The 22,715-nt window shown below is 41.9% G+C and overlaps 1 protein-coding gene across 1 annotated transcript in view; it reads left to right on the top strand.

The window, feature by feature from the left end:
• SGSM1 (small G protein signaling modulator 1) overlaps positions 1-20,571 on the top strand; it is an 80,488-nt gene extending 59,917 nt beyond the window's left edge. Inside the window, exons 18-26 of the mRNA XM_016124219.2 lie at positions 1,849-2,031; positions 3,096-3,164; positions 4,816-5,406; positions 8,593-8,717; positions 10,687-10,769; positions 14,840-14,949; positions 16,148-16,244; positions 17,254-17,421; positions 19,660-20,571. Of these exons, the coding sequence (XP_015979705.2) occupies positions 1,849-2,031; positions 3,096-3,164; positions 4,816-5,406; positions 8,593-8,717; positions 10,687-10,769; positions 14,840-14,949; positions 16,148-16,244; positions 17,254-17,421; positions 19,660-19,748 (1,515 nt within the window). The 3' untranslated portion in view covers positions 19,749-20,571. The remainder of the gene's footprint in view (positions 1-1,848; positions 2,032-3,095; positions 3,165-4,815; positions 5,407-8,592; positions 8,718-10,686; positions 10,770-14,839; positions 14,950-16,147; positions 16,245-17,253; positions 17,422-19,659) is intronic.
• The last annotated feature ends 2,144 nt before the right edge of the window (positions 20,572-22,715 follow it).

Raw genomic sequence — 22,715 nt, 5'->3', positions numbered from 1 at the left:
AAAATCAGTTGGGCATATTAGGGTGGGTTTATTTCTGTATTCTTTATTCTTCTCTCTCTCTCTCTCTCTCTCTCTCTCTCTCTCTCTATATATATATATATATATATATATATATATATTCTCTATATAGTACATATATATGTGTGTATACATATATACATATATATACACATGTGTATATGCATGTATACACATACATAGAGCACTAAAGTGCGCTATAATATAGAGCACTATAATACATATATATAGAGCACTGTGTATATACATATATAGAACACTATAATTAGTACTCTTCCGCTAATACCACAGTGTCTTGATAACAGTAGCACATATGTAACTTTAAATGTTGTAGAAGTTACATTTTTAAGGTAAAAAGAAACAGATGCAATTAATATCTTCAAGCTTTATATTTTGAAATAATTATAAGAAGTTGCAAAAATAATTCAGAGATCCTGTGTGAACATTACCTGACTTTCCCCAGTGGAAACATCTACAGAACCACAGTGTATTATCAAACCAGGACATTCGCAACAGCACAGTACCGCTAGCTAGACCGCAGACCTTACTAGGTTTTGCGTTTGCTTGTGTGTGTGTGTGTGTGTGTGTGTGTACGCACGCGCGCGCACGTGTGTGCACACGCACATGCATGGGTGTGTCATTTCATCAAAGTGTAATTAATTTTAATCATATATTTTGTTTAACCCAGTATATCCAATATGTTATAATTTCGTCATGTAGCAGTATAATTACTAGTAAGATATTTTACATTATTTTATTTGCACTAAATTTTCAAAATCCGGTGGTATTTTACACTCTACCTACCATCTATGCTGTTATTATCTAAATATTTGTCTCTAAATTGACCCAATTAAAATTTTATATAACTTATATAAAAAGATGTTTTATATTCCTGCCATCAATGGAAAACCAATATGACTTGCCATAGGTGGAAGGATACTAAAAAATAAATCGAATGTGACAAAATAATAAAATTCAGTTCTACCTAGATGCAGTAGCCTGCCTGAAGCCTACTCTCTCTTTGTTAAAAATGGAGATTATAAAGTGTTAAGGATTATAAAGTGTTAAGTTACAATGGAGATTATAAAGTGTTAATGACGTGGTGGCACCAGCCTGGCCTTCCTGCTAATCAGAAAAGTTGAAGGAAAGTCGAAAATGGAAGCTTCTTCACTGTGTGGTTGCATGTGACGAGGCCTGTGCCAGTGAACTGTCTAAGTCACCTTGGTACCAGCCTGAGGCCCATCTCTGCTTCCCTTTCTGCCTGGTGGATTCCTGGGCAGATGCTCACCAAGAAATCCAGCATGCCAGGCCCTGTGCTCAGGACTAGGGACCCAGAGGTACATTAGATGAAGTCTTTGCCAGTTAAGTGGGGGTTTTACAAAGTCAGATGGAGGCCAACCCAGGGGTTGTCAGATCACATGAAAGGCACCTGTGCCAGGCAGAAGGCTGCCAGAATTCTCTAAAGGAATTGCTTCTAGGCAAGGTAAGGGTAAGGAAGGGCCCCTAAGAAGGGGGGACAGCAAAAGCAGTCCCTAGAGGAGACACTGCATGATGCAGGGTGCGCATGTCTGTGTGTGTTTCTGTGGGGGAGGGCAGAAGGATGTGGTGGATGTGGATGGCCGAAACATAAAGGACAGAGGTGTGGGGGCAGCAGCGGAGGTAGGGGTGAAGAGGGAACAAGGAGAAAGGTCTCTGAGTGGTGGATGGATAGATAGGAGAGGCCGTGCTGGGACAAGCAGGCACCTGGAAGGAGGCTCAGAGTCCTGAGTCAGAGCCATCCTCCCCCTAGGGGTCCTGGCACTTGGCATGACCTTGTATCTGCCCTGGCAGGTGGACGAGCAGATTCATGCCTGCTATGCACAGACCATGGCTGAATGGCTAGGCTGTGAGGCAATTGTGCGGCAGAGGGAGCGCGAGTCCCATGCAGCCGCCCTGGCCAAATGCTCATCAGGGGCCAGCCTGGACAGCCACCTGCACCGGATGATGCACCGGGACTCCACCGTCAGCAACGAGGTGATGGGAGGCTCACCTCAGGGAGCAGGGGGGCGGTGGAGGCCAGGATCTACTCCATCAGACTGTTGTAGGAATGGTGAGGGCTGGGTCCTGGGGCCTTGAGACAGAGTCTCACCCCCAGTTTTTGGGTAGAAGGTGTCTTTGGAATCTGACAGACCTGAGTTTGAACTCCATTACTTCTGGGCTTTGGTTTCCTCATCCAGTAAATAGGAAGAACCATTTGCAGGGGAGGTCTGTGTATAGCCCAAACGAAATAGTACGTATAAAGCACTCAGCACAGAGCTAGACTTTCATTAATCCAAGAAACCTTATTGAGAACCTACCATGTGCCAGGTACTATCAAGAATGTTCCGGAATGTCAAAAGTGCTTCAATGACCAAGTCAGATATATTTGTCCTCACAGAATCTCTAGCAGCCCAAAGCAGGAGCTGAGAATTAAGTTAATTCTCTTTACGAATGATGGACCTGCATCCATTGCTACACTAATACTGCATGACAGACAACCCCCAGAAGTCAATGACTTCCAACAATATGCATTTTTTTCTCATCAGTCTGTGGGTCAGTAAGGCAGTTCTCTTCTGAGCCAGACTGGGTGGGCTCACTCTTGTGCTTGCTGTCAGCAACTGGTCAGCTGAAATGTTTGTTGACCTTCACTGGGCTCTCTCACATTCCTGGGATGACTTGGTTCTGCTCCATGTCTCAGCCTTCAGCGGGCTAACCTGGGTGTGTTTTCACAGTGAACCAGATCCGTATGAGAGACGTACACAGCACTTCTTAAGCCTCTGCCCTGGCGACTTTGCCAATATCACGTTGGTCGAAGTAGGTCACAAGGCCAAGCCGAGCAGAGTAGGCGGGAACTAGAAATTACAGGGCAAAAAGCATATGTACAGAGAGGAGAGTAAAAATTGGGCCATTCATACAACCAGTTACTCTGAGTCAGGGATAAGGATAAATCTAGACTTCCTGACTCCCCACCCAGCTGTCCTTTCTGAACTCAGTACAGGGACCCTAAGCAGGAAAGATGCAGCCTAACCCATGCTCCCTCTTGCCTCTTTTTCACTCAGTCCTCCCAGAGCTGCAGTTCCGGCCGGCAGAACATCCGTCTGCAGAGCGACTCCAGCAGCAGCACACAGGTGACCTTCCGGAGGCCCCGCCCCCTCCCCGCCCATCCCCTTCCCTACAACTTGGAGTAATGGGATTGGATGCCCATCGTCTACAGGTCACTTATGGTTTATTCATTTTAGCTTTTTATACTAGCATTAAAATTTGGGTTTTTAGTTATACAAGTAACATATGAATCTAATTTTCCTGTAAAAAAATTAAAATATTGCACAGGAAGCTAAATTTGGCTGTGACCATCCTTAATCCCCACTTGCCCTCCTTAGAAATAAGCACTGCTATCATCAGTTTGCTGTGTATCCTCCGGACCCTTCTGTATGACTTTACATACACCGATATATGTAGGCAGTATATAGTCAATATACTGCAGTGTTTGGTAGTCTTAAAATTTCCACATAAATACCAATGTATATATTTTTCAATAACTTTCCATTTTATTCAGTGAGAAGGGATGTTAATTCAGTCTTACTCAATATTAAAGAAAAAAGTGAAGTCTAAAAAAATGTGCATACTATGTCACTTTATGTGTAAAAAGCACAAATATTAATATGTGCATGTATTTACATCTCTCTTCAAAAACAATGGAAGGATAACCAGAAACTAATCAAAATGGTTACTTATGGGAGGTGGAGGCAGGGAAAAAAGCTACATTTCTCTGAATATATCTTGTTTTCTTGTTTTGACTTTGGAGTTGGGTAAATTTTTAAATCTAATTTAAAGCAATTTAATCAAAAAGAAATTTAAAAAACTTAAACACTTAAAACTAACAGTAAATCAAGTTGGTGACATAACCTGTCTTATACAGTCTACCCTTGATGGGATATAGCCTAAGGACACAAAGGACCACAAATAAATCTTTGAAATGTATTCTGGAGATTTTTCCATAGTGTTTGATATATAGTTGACCCTTGAAAAACACAAGTCTGAATTGCTCAGGTCCACTTATATGTGGATTTTTTTCCAATAAATATGTACAGTACTGTAAATGAATTTTCCTTACAGTTTTCTTAACATTCTTTTCTCTAGCTTCCTTTATTGTAAGAATATAGCATATAATTCATATAACATACAAAGTATGTGTTAACTGACTGTTTATGTTTCCAGCAAGGCTTCCAGTCAACAGCAGGCTCTTTGTAGTTAAGTTTTTGAGGAGTCAAAAGTTATACTTGGATTTTTGACTGTGCAGGTGGTTGGCACCCCTATCCCCTGCATCGTTCAAGGGTCAGCTGTACACCTAACTACTTTGCAAAATTGATCTGTAATAGTCAACCACGTGGATGTAATATTCTTTGTTTAGCCTGTTCCTTATGTTATTAACTAATATTTTACTTCAAAAAAATTATGTGTGCATAAGTTTGTATGATGAAAGGTACTTTCCTCCCATTTTAATTTCCTAGTAATCCCTAGTCAACTGCACTGTTTCCTTGCTTCTTTCTGGATTATTCCATGCATTTCTATGCATGTAGGTCACTTTTTTATACTTCACAAAAGGGAGCTATATATGACCTGGTTCTGCACCACTCTTTTTACTGACTATATAGTATTCTGTTGCGTGCATGTTCCGTATGTAAATCAATCCCTTGTTGATGAACTTTTAGGTCACTGCTGAAAACAGCAATGCAGTGTCCATCCTAGTCCATCTGTCTTTGTGCACCTTGCCTTCAGGTGTTTGAGTCCGTGGACGAGGTGGAGCAGGTGGAGGCAGAAGGCAGGTTGGAGGAGAAACAGCCCAAGATCCCCAATGGGAACCTGGTGAATGGCACCTGTTCCCCGGACTCCGGCCATCCTTCCTCCCACAACTTCTCCTCGGGCCTCTCGGAGCACTCGGAGCCCAGCCTGAGCACGGAAGACAGTGTCATGGACGCCCAACGGAACGCTTCCCTGGTGCTCCGACCTGGGGACAGCAGCGTGGACGACGGGCAGAGCAGCGAGGCGACCACTTCCCGGGACGAGGCCCCCCGTGAGGAGCTGGCCGTGCAGGACAGCCTGGAGAGTGACCTTCTTGCCAATGAGAGCATGGACGAGTTCATGTCCATGACTGGCAGCATGGACGTGGCTCTGCCTGAAAAAGACAGCACCGCAATGGGGGGCTGGGGGAGCAGCGAGGTGGAGAAGCGTAGCCGGGCGGACAGTGAAGACAACCTCTCTGAGGAGCCTGAGATGGAGAGTCTTTTCCCTGCCTTGGCTTCTCTGGCCGTGAGCACTTCTGCCAATAACGAGGCATCCCCTGTGTCTTCCAGCGGTGTCACCTACTCCGTAAGTCTCTAGGATGCTCCTCCACTCAATTTTCTACAGCTGTGGGACGGAGGGAGTGGCCCCCACACAGTTATCCAGAACGGCTTCATCACATTTCCCCATTACAGAGGGTTCGCTGCAGAAACCCACTTGAAGGAGGAGATAGTATAATACTTAAAGAACACAGGCTTTGCAGTCTAACAGTCCTGGGTTCACACTCCAGCCTAGGTATGTCGCTATCTTTCCTACCCTCAGTTTCCCTCAGTTTCCTGAGTTGTTTTCAGAATTAGTGAGTAAAGCCCTCTGTGCCTGGCACACAGTGAGTACTTGAGCAGTAGCATCCTCGACGATGAGCATCTTGATTTACACTCGGGTGCAGCATTTTTTTAAATATTCGCCTTTGCACTCTTGCTGGAAAGTCCAAACCAGTAGATGTCAACTGAAAGAGAGGTTTTCTAACTTAGGCACTGTCAACTTTTCTTTAAAGACCACATTGTTTCCATCAAAGATATAAATGCCAGTAACTGAAAAAGTGAAACACTCAGACAAGGCTTGATACAAAAACCAGTTATCTGTCCTACCTGCCACCCCCTGCCTCCCTCTGCCCCTCCCCCCACCACACCGTTAGCCCTCCCCTGAGGTAACAGTGGTTACTTATTCTGTCCAAATTATCTGGTATTTACCCCATGTCTGCAAATAACATGCTTGTATTGCTACTTCTTAATCTTTTTTTAGTTTTTGTTAGTTTTAGACATCATCTATTGACTCCCCACTATGGAAGAAGAGGATTTAGCCCACTTCCTTCCCTACCCCCACATCCTCCTCACATAAGTGAAACCTCATCCCTATCCATCCAATAAAGTTAAAGTATTACATTAGCGTTAAATGACTATTGGGTAGTTTATGCTTTAACAACATAATGTATACATCATTTAGTCAGCTATATTTCTTTTTCTCTCCAGCAAAAAATTGTGATTGTCTAAAATGTTATCATTTTCTAGTCTCTGCTTTTCTTTTTTTAGTTTGCTACATATGTATCATTAATTCCACCACCCCACCACACACACACGCACACGCACACGCACACACACACATACAAACTCTGCCTTTTTTCTAAATTTCTTCTGAAACATTCAGACAAATCAGGTTTTCTAGTTGTTTTGTATGACTAAAGAATTCTAAGAGCATCTGGCCTTCCCCAGTCCCCTGTACCTGACAGGTAGCTTTTATTCTAGATCTTTCTCTGTCATCATCCCCAGGTTAATTTTACTTCTCTCTCATTTCCTGTATCCAATGTCTTTATCTTTCTTAGTTTACTCCTTCGTTTAGAGGAGCATGTACTTCAGTAATTTCCACATTTAAAAATGTTTAATTCTTTCTTCTATACCAGGCTTCAAGTCTGATATAACTGTCTTTTTATATGAAATATATTCTTTACAATTACCTTTAGCAAGGTCTCTCTTATTTTCTGTCTGTCTTGAAAGACCTTCATTTTGCCCTCATTCTTAAAAGGTATTTTCACTGAATATGCAACTATAGATTTCAGTTATTTTATCTTAGCCTTTTGAAGATGTTCTTCTACTGTCTTCTGAATTCCATCGTTGCTGTTGAGAAGTCAGGTTTCTAATTGCCATTCCTTCAAAGATAATCTGCTTTTCTCTCCAGCTACTTTTAAGATTTCCTTTTGGTATTTTATGTCATGTGTCTGGGTGTGGATTTCTTTTTCCATTTTCAGGCTAGTGGTTTGTTGGGCTTTATGTACATGCAAATTAGTATATTTAGTCAGTTCTACAAATTTTTCATCTACTATTCATTCGATTGTTGCTGCTTCCCAACTTTTCTCTCCTTCTGTAACTGTTTCTTAGACCGTCTCGACTATCTTCCACGTATAATACTTCTCTTTCATTTTGTTATCTCTTCATTTCTCTATGCCGAATCCTGAATAGTTTCTTTAGATCTCTTTTCACTTCAATAATTCTATTTTGGTAGTATCTAATTTTCTGTTATATGTCTCTAGCGAGTTTTTAATATGTTTCATGAAGTTTTACTTGGCTTTTCTCCAAATCTGCTACAAAATGTTCCGCTTGGTTATTATATAGTCTCTTGCTCTCTATTCTCATTAGTAATTTCTTCTTTTTATTTCTTTAAAAATATTAAAATACTTACTTTGTCGTCTGCTCCCGATCTCTCTACTACCTGACGTCCTCATGGATCTGGTTCTGCTGTCTGGTGTTTGTGCTCCCTGTCACTCGTGGCGCCTACTTCCTCTGTGTGTTTTGCAATTTTTTTTTAACATGAGCTCATATTTCTTAGAATTTTTTCTGTTGCACTATTTGAGGCCTAAGTAGAAGGTAGTTTCCTCAAGAGAGGGTTTTCTTTGACCTTTTCCAAATACCCAGGGGAATAACCAACCTGAGGTCACTTTAAATTAGATTCTCTACTTTTTTCAGACGGCCCAGGTTGTGAGAATTTGGGTTATCAACGTGCATAAGTTATACACCTGATTCAAGGCTATTGACACCCATGTTCAAGACAGGTAGATGTCCTTGAGACCCCAGGATGGTAGTTTTTTTTTTCAGTTTTCCCTTTATGGAGGGTGGCTCTTTGGGGTCCTGCCTTAATGCAGGAAAGTCTCTTAAATTCCATACCCTGGGATGTGTGTGTGGCTGGGGGTAGCAGGGAACAACACCATTAAATCCAAGCTTAAATTTTCCCAGTTTGGCAGCTTCCCTCAAGGCAAAAGCAGCTTCATATTATCTTACCTTTCTTGATTAATCATTGGCCTTTAAATATTCTTTATTTTCTTGCTGTACCATTGAACTATTTCATCAGGATTGTTGGGTCAAGACATGATATTGCTACAATTGGACTTCCATTCAGTTGTTCATGCGTCTTATCCAGCTTTCAGCAGAGAGGGATGCACGTTCAGCAACAGTTATAACTCTCTTGTAGTTTCTTCATCTATAAAATGGGGATAATAAGTCTATGAACCTTATAGGATTGTTTTGTTTTATCTAAGAAGAAAATAAAAATAATTTTCACTCTAAAAGAAAACGAGAATAATTCAAACCCTTGACTCATCCGGGTAGAGGATGTTTTTTTCAGTGAGGATAGGAGAAGGTTTAGGGGAGGGAGACTCTCTGGAGGACAGCCTCTTTGGGGAACTGGGGTTTAATTGTTCTTTCCTTCCCCTCCTGGGGTCCGCAGCCCGAGCTGCTGGACCTGTACACAGTGAACCTGCACCGCATCGAGAAGGACGTGCAGAGGTGCGACCGCAACTACTGGTACTTCACACCTGCCAATCTGGAGAAGCTGCGCAACATCATGTGCAGGTGGCTGGAGCAGGGGCAGGGGGTGGATCTGTAGGGATTAGGGGGTTGGGCAGGGATGTCAGACATGCAGGCTGCAGGGAGCCCAGCTGGAACTGCAGCCTCCACCTGGAATCTTATTCCAGCCCACACTAACAATAAAATATAACAAGCATAATAATGATAACAATACAGGACACTTATTAAGCCCTTTATTAACATCATCTCACTTCATCTTCACAACAAATCTATGAGGTAAGCATTATCTCCTTTTACAGGTGAGGAAATGGAGGCTCAGAGAGGTACCACATCGTTCAAGTCCCCCAGCTGGGCAGTGGCTGAGTAGGATCTCATCCCCACTCTAGACTCTCTTAGGCTTTCGAGTCTTTGCTGTATTTCATTAAGCCAAGATCTGGGTCAACTTACTACTTGTCATTAAAAATTATTTTTTTTATTTCTTAAAATATGAAGGTAACTCATGCTTATTAAAACCCTGAGTCAACCAAAGAAATCAGTTCATAAGGTATAAAGAGAAACTTCTTCCATATCTGGTCATCAATACCACTCACTCAGGAGAAGTAACTACTGATAATATATTAATGAATATTCCTCCGAAGCTATATATATAATATATGAAACTATATTATATATTACACACACACACACACACACACACACACACACACACACACTATATAACAGCATGTATATTTGAAAGTTTTAAAAAGTTCTTATATAGGATTATTCTACAAACTGTTTTTCTACAACTTGCTTTTCACACTCAATAATACATCCCGGACTTCTTCCTATGCTTCTCTAACTTGGGTTTGCAAATTACTGCTATGGCCTACCAGCCAATTGCAGCCCATCGCTTGTTTTTGTAAATAAAACTTTATTAGAACCCAGCCATGCCCATTTGCTTGCATATTGTCTTTGATTTTTTTCTGCAGTGTTGAGTAGCTGAGACAGAGAAGATATGGCCTACAAGGCTGAAAATTATTATTATCTGAACCTCTCAGAAGAGGTTTGCCAACCCCTGCTCTCTAACTAATTCTTATTAATAAGCACCCCCTCTTAACTATTCTGTCTTATAGTCTCCTAAACAATCACTGCCTCTCAAAATTTAGCCTAGGAAATACAGACATTATTACCTTTAATGGAGTGTGTTACATTAAAATGAAAAAGTGCTGGGGGAGAAAGGATAGACTGATTTTTGACTGATTATTGGGAAAAATCATGGAAGGCCTCGCAGAGGTGGTGGTATTTAAGATAGACTTTGGCAACATTAGGAGAATCTGAAGAACCATTTGACATACCAGTCAGGGGCACATACCCTGGGGTGAGGTCACTTGAGTTCAAATCCCTCCTCTGTCATTTATTTTTAGGTGTATGACTTTGTACACGTCACGTATCTCTCTATGCCTCAGTCTCCTCATCCATGACATGAAATAATCGTTTTTTAAATATGATTATTTTGAAAATTAGATGATGCAGTATATGTATAGTGGACTGAGTAGAGAGTAAATGCTCAGTAAATATTAGCTTTTATTATTAAGGGGCAGATGGGGAATTCCAGATAGAGGGAACGGCTAGGGCAAAAGCACAATGGTGTGAACGTGTGCTTTATTTGTACGTGAGTGGCTGGAGGGGAAGAAGTACTGGGAAATGATGGGTGAGACTGCGAAGGTGGTTGGGGAAGAACCTGTGAATGCCTTGTGCCCCCAATTAAGAAGTTTGGATATTGTCCTGTCACACAGTGGGAGCTTGTGAAGGTTTTTGAGCAAGCAGTGGCCTCCTTGAGCTGGACCTTAGGAAGGTCAACCTGATAGGATATTTGAAGAGAGTAAAATTGATGATGGGGATACAGGCAGGACGTTAAGGGAGTAGTCCAGGTGAGGGATGGGGGACTGAATCAGGGAGGAGGGAAAGGAAGAGTAGGCTGGAGAGGCAGATTGTGGGTGTCATCACTGAGCCCCTTGTGTTTCTCTTGTAGCTACATCTGGCAGCACATTGAGATCGGCTATGTCCAAGGCATGTGCGACCTCCTGGCTCCTCTGCTGGTCATTCTGGATGATGGTGAGTGTGTTCTCCCCACCCCAGGGCTTGGGGTACAGTTTCCTTCCTACTGCAGAGGAGGGAAGTTCACTCTACTCTGTGACTCCATGGAATAGATCAGTACTGGTGCTCAGAAGACCTGTTTGGTGAACACATCAAGGTCCTAGTGAAATAAAAAGTCCTATTGTTCTGTGTTAGCCAACACTTATTTCCAGGTGCCCAACACATAGTCAGGCCTTTTCTAGACACTGACTGTATAAACATGAATGAGAACAAAGAAAAACCCAGTCTCAGATGACTTTACTTGTGAATTCTCCAAACATTTGAAAGAAGAATTAATACCAGTTCTTCCCAAACTCTTCCAAAAAACAGGAGGGAACACTTCCTAACTTATTCTATGAAGCTCGTTCTTACGTAAGAACCCATTGGTATCCTGATACCAATACCAGACAAAGACATCACAAAAAAAGTACACTATAGACTAATATCCTTTATGAATTTAAGAGCAAGCTTTTCAACAAAATAATAGCAAACTGAATCTAGCAAGAGATAAAAAAGATAATATACCATGACCAAATGAGATTTATCTCTGGAATGCAAGACTGGTTCAGTGTATGAAAATCAATGAACGTAATTCACCACATTAGTAGAATACAGGACAAAAACCATATGATCATCTCAATTGTCACTTAAATGGCACATGACAATTTTTAGCACGCTTTCATAATAAAAACACTCAACAAACTAGGAGTAGAAGGAGGCTTCTTCAACATGATAAAAGGCACCTATGAAAAACCTAGGACGGGACTGATTACTTTCCCCCCAAAGATAAAATGTAAGACAAGGATGTACACTTTTGTCACAGAAGGTTTACGCCAAGACAATTGGGGAAGAAAAAATCAAAAGGTATGAGATTGGAGAACAATTAAAACCGTCTCGATTTACAGATGATACAATATTGTGTTTAGAAAGTCCTAAGGTATCAAAAACATATTAGAACTAGTAAATGAGTTCAGTAAGATTTCAGGACAAAAAATCTATGTACAAAAGTCAATTGTATTTCTATACAATTGCAATGAATAATCCAAAAATGAAATTAGGAAGGAAATTCCATTTGCGGTAGCATCTAAAAGAAGAAATATTTATGAATAAATTTAACTTAAGCAGTGTAAGATTTGTACGCCAAAAACCACAAAACATTGTTTAAATAAATTAAAAAGATAAATAAATGGCAAGATCTCATGCTCATGGATGAGAAGACCTACTATTGTTAAGATGGCAGTACATTCCAAATTGATGTAGATTTCATGCAAATTTAATGACAGGTCAAAATCCCAGCTGCCTTTTTTTCCCCAAAAATTGACACACTGACCCTAAAATTATATGGAAATTCAAGGGACCAAGAATAGTGAAATCGGTTTTGGAAAAGAAGAAAAGGTTAAAGACACACAGTTTCCAATTTCAAAACCCACTACAAAGTTACTGTAATCAAGACAGTGTGATACTTCCATAAAAATAGACATGTAGATCAATGGAATATAATTGAGAGTCCAGAAGTAAACGCTTACATTTGTGGTCAGTTGATTTTGACAATATGCCAAGACATTTCAACTGCTGAAACACCGTGTATCCACACACAAAAGATTAAAAAGTTGGATTCCTACCCCACACTGTACATAAAAATACTAACTTAAAATGAATCATAAACTCAGAAGTAAAAGCTAAAACCATAAAATTATTAGACAAAAACATAGGCATAAACATTTGCGACCTTGGGTTAGGCAATGGTTTCTTAGATGTGACACCAAAAACATAAAGTGACAAAATAAAAAGTAGGTAAATTGGACTTTAATTGGAAATCTGTGCTTCAAAGAACACTATCAAGAAAATGAAGAGAACCCAGAGAATGGAAGAAAATATTTGCAAATCACATAAATAATAAGGAACTTGTATTCAAAAAAATATAAAGAACTCCTACAACTCAACACTAAAAAGATCAATAAACCAATTAAAAATAGGCAAAGGTTTTGAATCGGCATTTCTCAATACAATAGAAGATGTACAAGTGGCTAATAAGAGCATTAAAAGATGCTCAGAATCTTTACTCATTAGGGAAATACAAATCAAAACTACAGTGAGATCCACTTCACACCCACTCAGATGGCTAGAATAAAAACGACAGAAAAGAAGTGTTACTGAGGATATGGAGAAATTGGAGCTCTCAGGCATTTCTAGTGGGATTGTGAAATGGTGCAGCCACTTAGGAAAACAGTTTGGCAGTTCCTTATAATAACATAGACTTACCTTGTGATCCAGCAATTCCATTCATAGGTATATCCTCAAGAGAAATGAAAACATATTCATACAAATACTTTTACACAAACACGCCCAATAGCATTATTCTTAATAGCTGAAAAGTGGAAACAACCCAAATGTTCATCAACAGAGGAACAAGTAAACAAATTGTGGTGTAGCCATACAGTGGAATATTATTTGGCAAAAAAAGAATGATCTGATACATACTACAATGTGAATGAACCTTGAAAATACCATGCTGAGTGAAAGTAGCCAGAAACAAAAGACCATGTATTGTATGATTTCATTTATATGAAATGTCCAGAACAGGGAGATCTGTAGAGACAGTGGTGACAGGTACTGGGGATAGGGAAATGAGCAAAGACTGCTGATGTATACAGGGTATCCTTCGGAGTGATGAAAATGTTCTCAAATAGATAATGATAATGGTTGCACAACTCTGAGTATATTAAAGCCACTGAACTGCACATTTAAAAGGGTGAATTTTATGGTATGTAAATCTCAATCAGGCTGTTATAAAAATGGGGAACATAGCTGCCTACTCTGTAGGCCTGGGCTACGTTAGTGACTTCCTTCCCAAAAGTTCGGTGTAGAAGTGGTGGGAGTAAGAGAGAAACTATACAGTGGAGAAACCTGACAAACACTGCCTTGGCCAGAGGCCAAAATCAACATCAACAATCATAGGTCATGTTGACAGTTATACCCTTGATGTGATGCGATTAGAATGGCATGTGATTGACCTTTCTCCCAATGACCCATAATCCTAGTTTTATGAGAAAAACACCAGACAAATTCCAGTAGGCATTCTATAGATTACTTCTTAAAGTACTTCTTAAAGCTGTCATGGTCATCAAAAACAAAGCCTGAGAAACCCTAGTGGAGCCTAAGGATCATGACAACTATATGTAATGTGTTATCCTGGATGTGTTTTTAGAACAAAATAAAGAACATTAGGTAAAAAAACTATGGACTTTAGGTAATAATGTATCATCAGTGGGTCATTAATTGTAACAAATGTACCGTATTTATATGTTAATAATAGTAACTGGTATGGGGTATACGGAAACTCTCTTAACTTTCATTTAACTCTATCAACTTTTCTAAAAAATAAAGTCTTTTAAAAAATGAATAAGATTCTACTGTGTCTTGGGAAACCTCATAATTTTCCCCAACATTACTAGATGTTAGGAGCAAAAAAAAAGTACCATTTTCAAATAAATTTTTTAAACATTGTGTTAAACAATATGAAACAAATTTCACTTCTTTATTGTGGGACTTCTCAGAGACTTTCCTTTCTTAATGTATGGAGTGACTCTCTAATCAGCATTTTTCAAAGTTATTTGACCATTTCTTTGCATAATGCCTATAAACACCCTCTCAATATTGATGTTTGCTGTTTTAATGTAGTGATTTCCAAATTTGAGTATTTCATGAACCCCGTAGAATTTCAAAAAAGAAAATAAAAGTTTGGGACCAATGATGCATTGTCAACTTTTTATAACAGCGAATAGGATTCTTTAAAACAGAGCATTTGCCATCATCATCATTTCCTAAAAGAAAGATTATTTCACCACCTCAAGGTGGGAAGTTGGTAATTACTTTAAGACTGGAGAGCATATGCCTTCGCCCGGAGCACACTGGCATGCCATTGCCATATGTTTTTCATTTGTCTGTGGACATTGTAAACCAGCTCAGGGCATTAGACCATCACTCTGGGACCTCGAGTTCCTTGGGCAGTGGCGGAGTTGACTGTTTCTCCTGGGATCTTTCCCCAGAGGCCCTCGCCTTCAGCTGCTTCACAGAACTCATGAAGAGGATGAACCAGAACTTCCCTCACGGAGGTGCCATGGACACGCATTTTGCCAACATGAGGTCACTAATCCAGGTATGATCCATTCCTATTGAATAATATAACTTACTCCAACTGACCTTAAATCAACTGAATGGCCAAGCCTGGTTGAACTCAGCTCAGTAACTCGATTCTACTTGAACTCAATTCAGTTCAACTCAACTCAGCCCACCTCAGTTGAACTCCAAAACTCAATCAGCTCAATCTTAACTCAGCAACTAAAATCAAACCCGCTGGACTGAGCATTTACTCAGTCCAGGCACTTTGACCACAACAGTGAAGGAGATGTGGATGTTTGATTCTATTAGTCCTTTTCCTCAAAGTAATGTTTGGATATGTTCCTCACACACACAGTTTTATTGAAATGTAATTCATATACCATAAGGTCACCCTTTTTAAATGTATAATTCACTTGTTTTTAGAATATTCACAGTTGTGAAACCATCATCACTATCTAATTTAAGAACATTTTTATCATCTCAAAAAAGAAACCCCATACCCAGTAACGTCAGTCCCTTTCCCCAGTACCTGGCAATCACTAGTCGACTTTCCGTCTCCATAGCCTTCACTTATTCTGTCAGTTCCATATAAATAGAATCATATAACATGTTGCTTTTGTGCCAGGCTTCTTTCACTCAGTGTAACGTTTTCACGGTCCATCCATGTTGCAGCATGTGTCAGCACGTCATTCATTTTTATGGCTGTTTATCCATTCATCTGTTGATGGAAATTTGGGTTGTTTCTATTTGGGGACTATTATGAATAGTGCTGCTGTGCACATTGAAGTACACATTTTTATATGGACATCGTTTTCGTTTCTCTTGGGAATAGATCTAGGAATGGATTTGCAGCCACACCATTTTATATTCCCGCCAGCAATATAACGAGCATTCCAGTTTCTCTATCCTTGCCAACACTTTGCTGTCTGTCATTTTTATAGCCATCTTAGTGGGTATAAAGTGGTACCTAATGCGGTTTCGACTTGCGTTTTCCTAATGACTCATGATGAGTATTTCTCATGTGCCTATTGGCCATTTCCATATCTTTTTTGGAAAAGTGACAGGGTTAGGTCGAGCTAGTTGGATTTCCACTTCAAATCCCATTTCTTAGCTCCATTTGGTTGTTAAGGTCTGCAGGGTGTCTGGCATGGGCATATATCATTATTTACTCAGCTGTCCCTTCTGGTTCAGCCTTTTCCCATGAGGCTGATGTCCACCTTTCCTTCCTCTGACAGATCCTGGACTCAGAGCTCTTTGAGCTGATGCATCAGAATGGGGACTACACTCACTTCTACTTCTGCTACCGCTGGTTTCTACTGGATTTCAAGCGAGGTACAGATTTCAAACCGGGGCCTTGTACCTGGTCTCTTTGTAGCAGAATTTCATGGGTAAAGATACCATGGAGCAAAACCAATGGAAAAGAGTAACGAGCACCCATTTACTGAGTTCTGTCAGTTTACCCACCTTATTCTTGCAGTGCCACTAAGCAGTAGGTATCGTTACAGTCCCTGTTTTACAGATGCAGAAACTAAGGCTTAGAAGAATTAAATTCACAGCTAGGAAGAGTAAAGCCAGGATCTGAGCACCCCCTCTGTCTACCCTCTGAGGCCAGTTCCCTTCTATTCTGTTATGCTGCCTGTCAGAGACCAAGAACTCTGAAGCTCATAGAGCACGTTTCACACGTGACTTAGAAATCATGTATAACACAGTACATTGCAATTGTGCGAATATGGGGTGATGCTAAGAATAATAATATCTAACACCTATGGAGGTGTTCATTAAGTACCAGGTACTAGTGCCGAGCCATTTCTGTGTATTATCTCTTTAGTCTTGTATTACTGTTGGTACCACGCACTTAGAGATGAGGAAAGAATGAGGCTCATGGATGAGAGGAACTGACCCAAGGTCACTTTCCTAGTAAGTGATGAAACTAGGATTCAGCCTGAGTCTATTGGACATAGAAAGTTTTGCTCTTAACCGTGGCTCTATTCTATCTCTTCACTAGATGCAGAGGCAGCAGCCAGCTCTGCCTGTGTGCAGGGGGGAGGGGAGATACACCCCATGGTGCTAAAGGAGATGGAGGATGCAGGGAAAGAAGGGGCACTGGTCAAGGGGCAGAGCAGGGACAGGTCAGTGTCAATCAAACATACGCATGCTCACTTCCTCCACTTGTAGAATGTCAGAGCTGGAAACTTACAACCCACCTGGTCTGCATAGCCTGTTTTACGGACAGGTAAAACTGAAGCTGCTTATGGTCACATGACGGAGTCGAGGGCAGACAACACCGTGAGCTTTGCGGCTGACTCTCTCCCCATACATTTGTGTATTGGTGTCTTGGCAGAACTCGTCTACGATGATGTCTTCTCTGTCTGGGAGACCATCTGGGCAGCCAAACATGTCTCATCTGCCCACTACGTCCTGTTCATTGCACTGGCTCTGGTGGAGGTCTACCGGGACATCATCTTAGAGAACAACATGGATTTCACAGACATCATCAAATTCTTTAATGGTACCCACATGACCAGGGTCTCCTCCGAGGGCTGTGGGCTTCTGGAGGGCCCCTTCTTGGGGCCTTGGGAGGGATGGAAAGTCACTGAGATTGACACACAGTGAAAGGGCTTGAGCGGGGTTCTGCCTGCTTTTTTTGCCTGTTTCCAAATGGGCGAGTTAACATCTTGTAATGCTGAGGGGGCATTTTTCTTGGATCTGGCAGCAGGAGCATGCGTGGTGAAATCAGGCTTGAGGGCAAACCCAGGCTCTGCCACTAAAAGCTGTTCCCATGGACCGTGAAATGGGGTAACTGTCTGCTGCCAAGGATTGACATGCATACATAGGAAAAGCAGGCACAGGAAGGCAGATGAAGTGACATGGAAAACGCATGGCCTTTGAAGTCAGGCAGATGTAGATTTTGATCCCAGCTCTGCCAAAATGGTGCTAACAACACCACCCTCACAGAGATGTCAGGACAATTAAATGAGATATGAATGATGCCTATCACATGATACCTGGCCCATATGAGGGGGCCCATAGCTGGAAGCTATTGCTACCATATTGCTCTTTAACATTCTTTTTTTTTTTTTTTTTTTTTTTAAATAAAGAAGGTTTTGGAAAAAATGAAACCGATCTTAGTATATTGTCACAACAGAGAAATTGACATTGTTGTGTTACTATTCACTAAATTACAGACTTGACTTGATTTCGTCTAGTTGTTAATTCATGCCCTTTTTCTGCTCTACGACCCAATCCAGAAAACCACATTGTGTTTAGCGGGTTTATTAAAAAAAATTTTTCTATCCAGTCTTTTCCATAGTCATGTATATTTTTATGATATTAACCACTACAGAATCCAGTTGTATCATTTTTTTCTGCTCAATTTTTATTTATTTATTTATTTGTTTGTTTGTTTGTTTTTAGGCAAGGAACACCTTGGTTGACCTCACAGATTGCAAGGACCTTGTCAGCTTACAATCCTTTATTTTTTATTTTTTACACCTACAGTACCTGGTCTTCCTAGGTGGTCTCCCAACCAAGTACTAACCAGGCCCACCTGCTTACCCCTCAATTTTTTAAAACTGCCTTCCATATACTCACTTTTTAAGACTGCAGAATATTCCTCAAACAACTGTCCAAAGCTTACTGAACCATCTCCTATTATTGAGCATCTAGGCTGTCTTCAGCTTGAGTGTGTGATTGAGAACTCAAAGCAGTTCCTAGCTTAGTCTACAGGTTCCCAAACGTTCTCAGTTCATGGCAAGCCAGGTCAAAAATTCCACTCAGCAAATAGATGAGTCCGAACCAATTAATATGCATTTATACACTAACAACTTAGCAGACATTTGAAAGATAATACACATAAGTCAAAAGAAATTATTTTATTACATTCTTAAATATAACTACGATTATTAAAGGGATGTTCGCACCCTCTGGGCTTCGTACAGCTTCTCAAACCTGCAGTCAAGTTGGACACCATCCCCTTCATTTCTTGTTCCAGTGATTTGTGGTATACTTTTTATCACAGCAATCACTTAACTGAAAACCTAGCTTTGCAAAGCTAAAAAGTCATTGATTTGGATGTAGTGCAGTTTGTGAATTCATTCATATTAGCTGTTTACGTAGTATTCAAGAGATATGAAGTATCACTGTGTTTCTTTCAATTTTTTTGTGTGTTCACAGAGGCACCCTGGGGTACCTTGGCACCCAGTTTGGGAACTATGATCTTACTGCCTTTTTTTTTTTTTTTCTGCTAAATGATTTCTTATGACAGATGCCTAAGTTTAGAATTATTCTACTTTATAGATCTGATCATTTTGTGTGGCTCTTGATAAAATTATTATTTTTGCTTTCTTTCCGCCCCTCTCCTGTTGCTTCCTTCCTTTCATGCTTTTAAGCATCTGCTATGTGCCGACATGGCTTTCTTAAAAAGTTCCCAGTTGTCGTATTTGTGGGAAGGGGGTGGGAAGGTATAACTTTTTTAGCACACACTGAATGAACATCATCCCATCTGATCTCACAGTAACCTCATAAAGTAGGCGCTGTTTACAGTCTCCATTTTACAGACAAGGAAATGGGGGAAACAGAGATCCAGAGATGCTGGCCTTCCCCAGGGTCTCTGTTTCCAGAGCCACTTGGGGGACGATGCCAGATAATGATGATGGCGACACCCCAAAGGCCCCTCTACGCGCTGGGAGTGTGTCCTAAGGATGGACACAGAAGAAGGCTCATGAGACGTTGTCTTCTGTTTTTTCAGAAATGGCCGAGCGACACAACACCAAGCAGGTCCTGAAGCTGGCCCGCGGCCTCGTGTACAAGGTGCAGACTCTGATCGAGAACAAGTGACGGCCGCCTTGCTCAGCCGGTGTCAGCAGAGCTGCCGCCTGCCTGTCCTGCCCATTTCCCTCCCGGCCGCCCTGGGAGTGAGGTCCTGGTATCCGTTCATGAGCATGGACTTCTGTGCAAAGAGACACTGCCCTACATTGGCTGCCAGGCAGCGGGGTCGAGGGGTTGCCCCTTGAGTTCAGCCTTACGTTTTCCTGTTTGACCAAAGATTGCCCACGTCTGGGATTCCTTCCTTGTGGGAATCATTGATGGATGGAGGGAGCATCTCCAGAATGATCTCCTCTTTCTTCTTCTCTCCCACATCCCTTCAAACTGTCTTGTCAGGTGAAACTCGGGGAGGGAAGTTTTGAAAATTGGTGTAGGAGAGGTCTATGGGGCTACCTCTATGCTTCAAAAGGGACCTTTGGAGATGTTCTGGAACATGACTGGAAGATTGGCATGGAGCAGGGTTTCTGCACCTCAGCGCTGTTGACAGTTGGGCTGGGTCATTCTGTTTGGAGAGATGCTGTCCTGTGCACTGTAGGACGTTGAGCAGCATGCCGGGCCTCTACTTGCTATATGCCAATAGCATCCTCTTCCCCATCCCAGTTGTGACAACCTAGAATGTCCCCAGATATGCCACATGTCCGCATTTGAGACCCATTGCCTAAGAGGAGCTACCAGTGAATCTCCCAACCCACTCTCTACCTAGGCCACCTGTCCTGAGGCTTTCTCCCATTTAGAAATAGCACACGGGAGCCCTACACATGTCTCCCATTGAGGTTTGGGAAGCCATTTGTTGTTTTCTCTCATTTTTCTCCTCTGCCTGACCCCAGGAGAGACTTCTTTTCTTCTTTTTAAGAAAGGAGACTTCCTGCAAGGATGGTGGAATCCCAGAGGTGTCTGTAGGCTTGTGATGTCTGACACTCTCCTGGGTCTGGCACAGAGCCCCTCTGGCAGGGCAGAGTCTGCATCTCCTTCCTCTTCCCCCAGGGCAGACCTCACCACAATCCGTCTGGTGCTCCAGAAGCTTGGAAGCTGTGTGTTGGAGGTCAGGGAGGCCGGCTTTTCCCCAAGTGCCCTTGCTCACTCAGGACAAAGGAGAAAAAGGAAGACAGGTTGGCCAGGGTAGATGTGTGTGTGTTTTCCTCGGGTAATGTCTGCTGGTGAATTAGCACCCGGGTCACAGCTAGGTCTGGAAACCGTCCCCTCCATGTCTTTACACAAAGGGTCACCAAGCTACAGACAGATCCTGAGTTAGCTAGTTCACTCTGTCCACCTGTCCTTTCAGAAGGGCGGTCCTGCCAAGTCCTCTTTTCTGAGAATGCAGAATCAGGAGAAACAGTGAGTGAGGGTGGAATGGTCTTCCCAAGAATGACAGGTAGGATTTTGCAGAGGGGAGCAGACACGTAAAGCACACTAAAGTATTGTCAGAGGGGCCGCATCAGTCCTCTCTCCCTGAGCAAATCAGGACTGGAGAAATCCCTGCTCTGCACACCTGTGAAGGCTCTCCCCTGGGTCACAGCACCTTCAACTGTACCTGAAGCCTGGTGGGGCCCCTTAGGCAGGACAGACAGGGCCCAGATAGCCCTTGATTCTGAAGAATATACATCTTCTTGCCCTGGTCCCCCACCTTCCCAAGATGGGAAAAAGTGTGTGAAAGGCCCCTGCAGAGAAAAGTGTCTTTCGTCCCTCAGCTATTCGCTACAGAGGATGTTATGTTAGCAAGACCCAGGTCCTAGACCTTCTGATTCTTATTTATTTTTGTTGACAGACTAGTCACAAAGTATATAGCACAAGATCTCTTCTCTGCCTTCTCTCGTGGTGTTCCAGAGGAACGTCTGTGGTTGTGGTTTGGAATAACTCCCATTTATTCAGCTTACTGTGCTTATTCAGGTCTCTGTATGTTGTGTGTCCTTGTGTCCTGGAATCGAATGCGTGGGGTCACTCTATCTATTGAGTGTATTGAGCGTCCTTTTCTCAGTGTTGCCAACATATCTTGTAACTGTTTACTGATGAATTGTGTCTATATAGAGAATATATATATATATAAACAGAGAAACGTGTGAATCCGGGTTGTTTTTGTTTCTATGTCTTGGGGAATCTTTTTAATGTGAAAGAAAGAAATGTTTGCTTCTGAAGACTAGCCTCCCACCCCCACTCCAGTGACCCATACCCAGATGGGGTCAGATTCTCATGAGAGCTGCCTGATCTCTCCCTAGAAAGTTCAAGACAGGTTAATTACTTCTCACTCCTTGTATCAGTTAGCTGTTACCACAAGTAATGCTGTGTAACAAACCACCCTAAATCTTTGTAGCTTACAACACATTTATTTAACTTATGAGTCTGTGGTGAACAATATGGACTAGGTTCATCCATTGGGTTTTTCTGGCCTCAGCTGGACTTCTCCATGTGTCTGTGGTCAGCTGATGGCCAGCTGGGCAACTTGGCTTCTGTTACTGGGCTGGCTGTTGGCTAGGGCAGTGAGAGAGACTGGGTCCTGTATCTCTCAGCCTCCAGCAGGCTGGCTCAGGCTTATTTACATGGTCATGATGGCACTTTCCAAGAGAGCAAACAGAAATATGCAAGGCCTCTTGAGGCCTAAGCCCGGAAACAGCATAGTCATTTCTGCCACATTCTCTTGGTCAGAGTAAGTCACATGTCTAAGCTCAGATTCAGAGGGCAGCTTTGAACACTGTTATTGAAAAGGGGTGTGGATACAGGCAGGGAAATCATCGAGGCCATTTTGTAAACAGTGTACTGTGTATCCCAAGGTCCATGCACAAGAGGGGTCCTCACATAGGGATGCTTTCCTCACTGCACCTCAGTTGCCATCATTCACCTTGCTCAGGTTCTCAGGTGAGTCTTTGAAACCTAAGAGAATATGGTTTCTGGAGAACTTAGTAAGGGACGAGCTCTGGGCCCTCTTGGGCTGTGACAGAGGAACAGTGCAGTTAGGTGTGGTGAAGCCATCAGTCCTTAGCAGGA

This window comes from Rousettus aegyptiacus, unplaced genomic scaffold (assembly GCF_014176215.1).
Source record: "Rousettus aegyptiacus isolate mRouAeg1 unplaced genomic scaffold, mRouAeg1.p scaffold_m13_p_5, whole genome shotgun sequence".
NCBI classification, from domain to species: domain Eukaryota; kingdom Metazoa; phylum Chordata; class Mammalia; order Chiroptera; family Pteropodidae; genus Rousettus; species Rousettus aegyptiacus.
The sequence above is the reverse complement of the archived record's forward strand: the minus strand, read 5'-3'. Positions and strand labels throughout refer to the sequence as shown.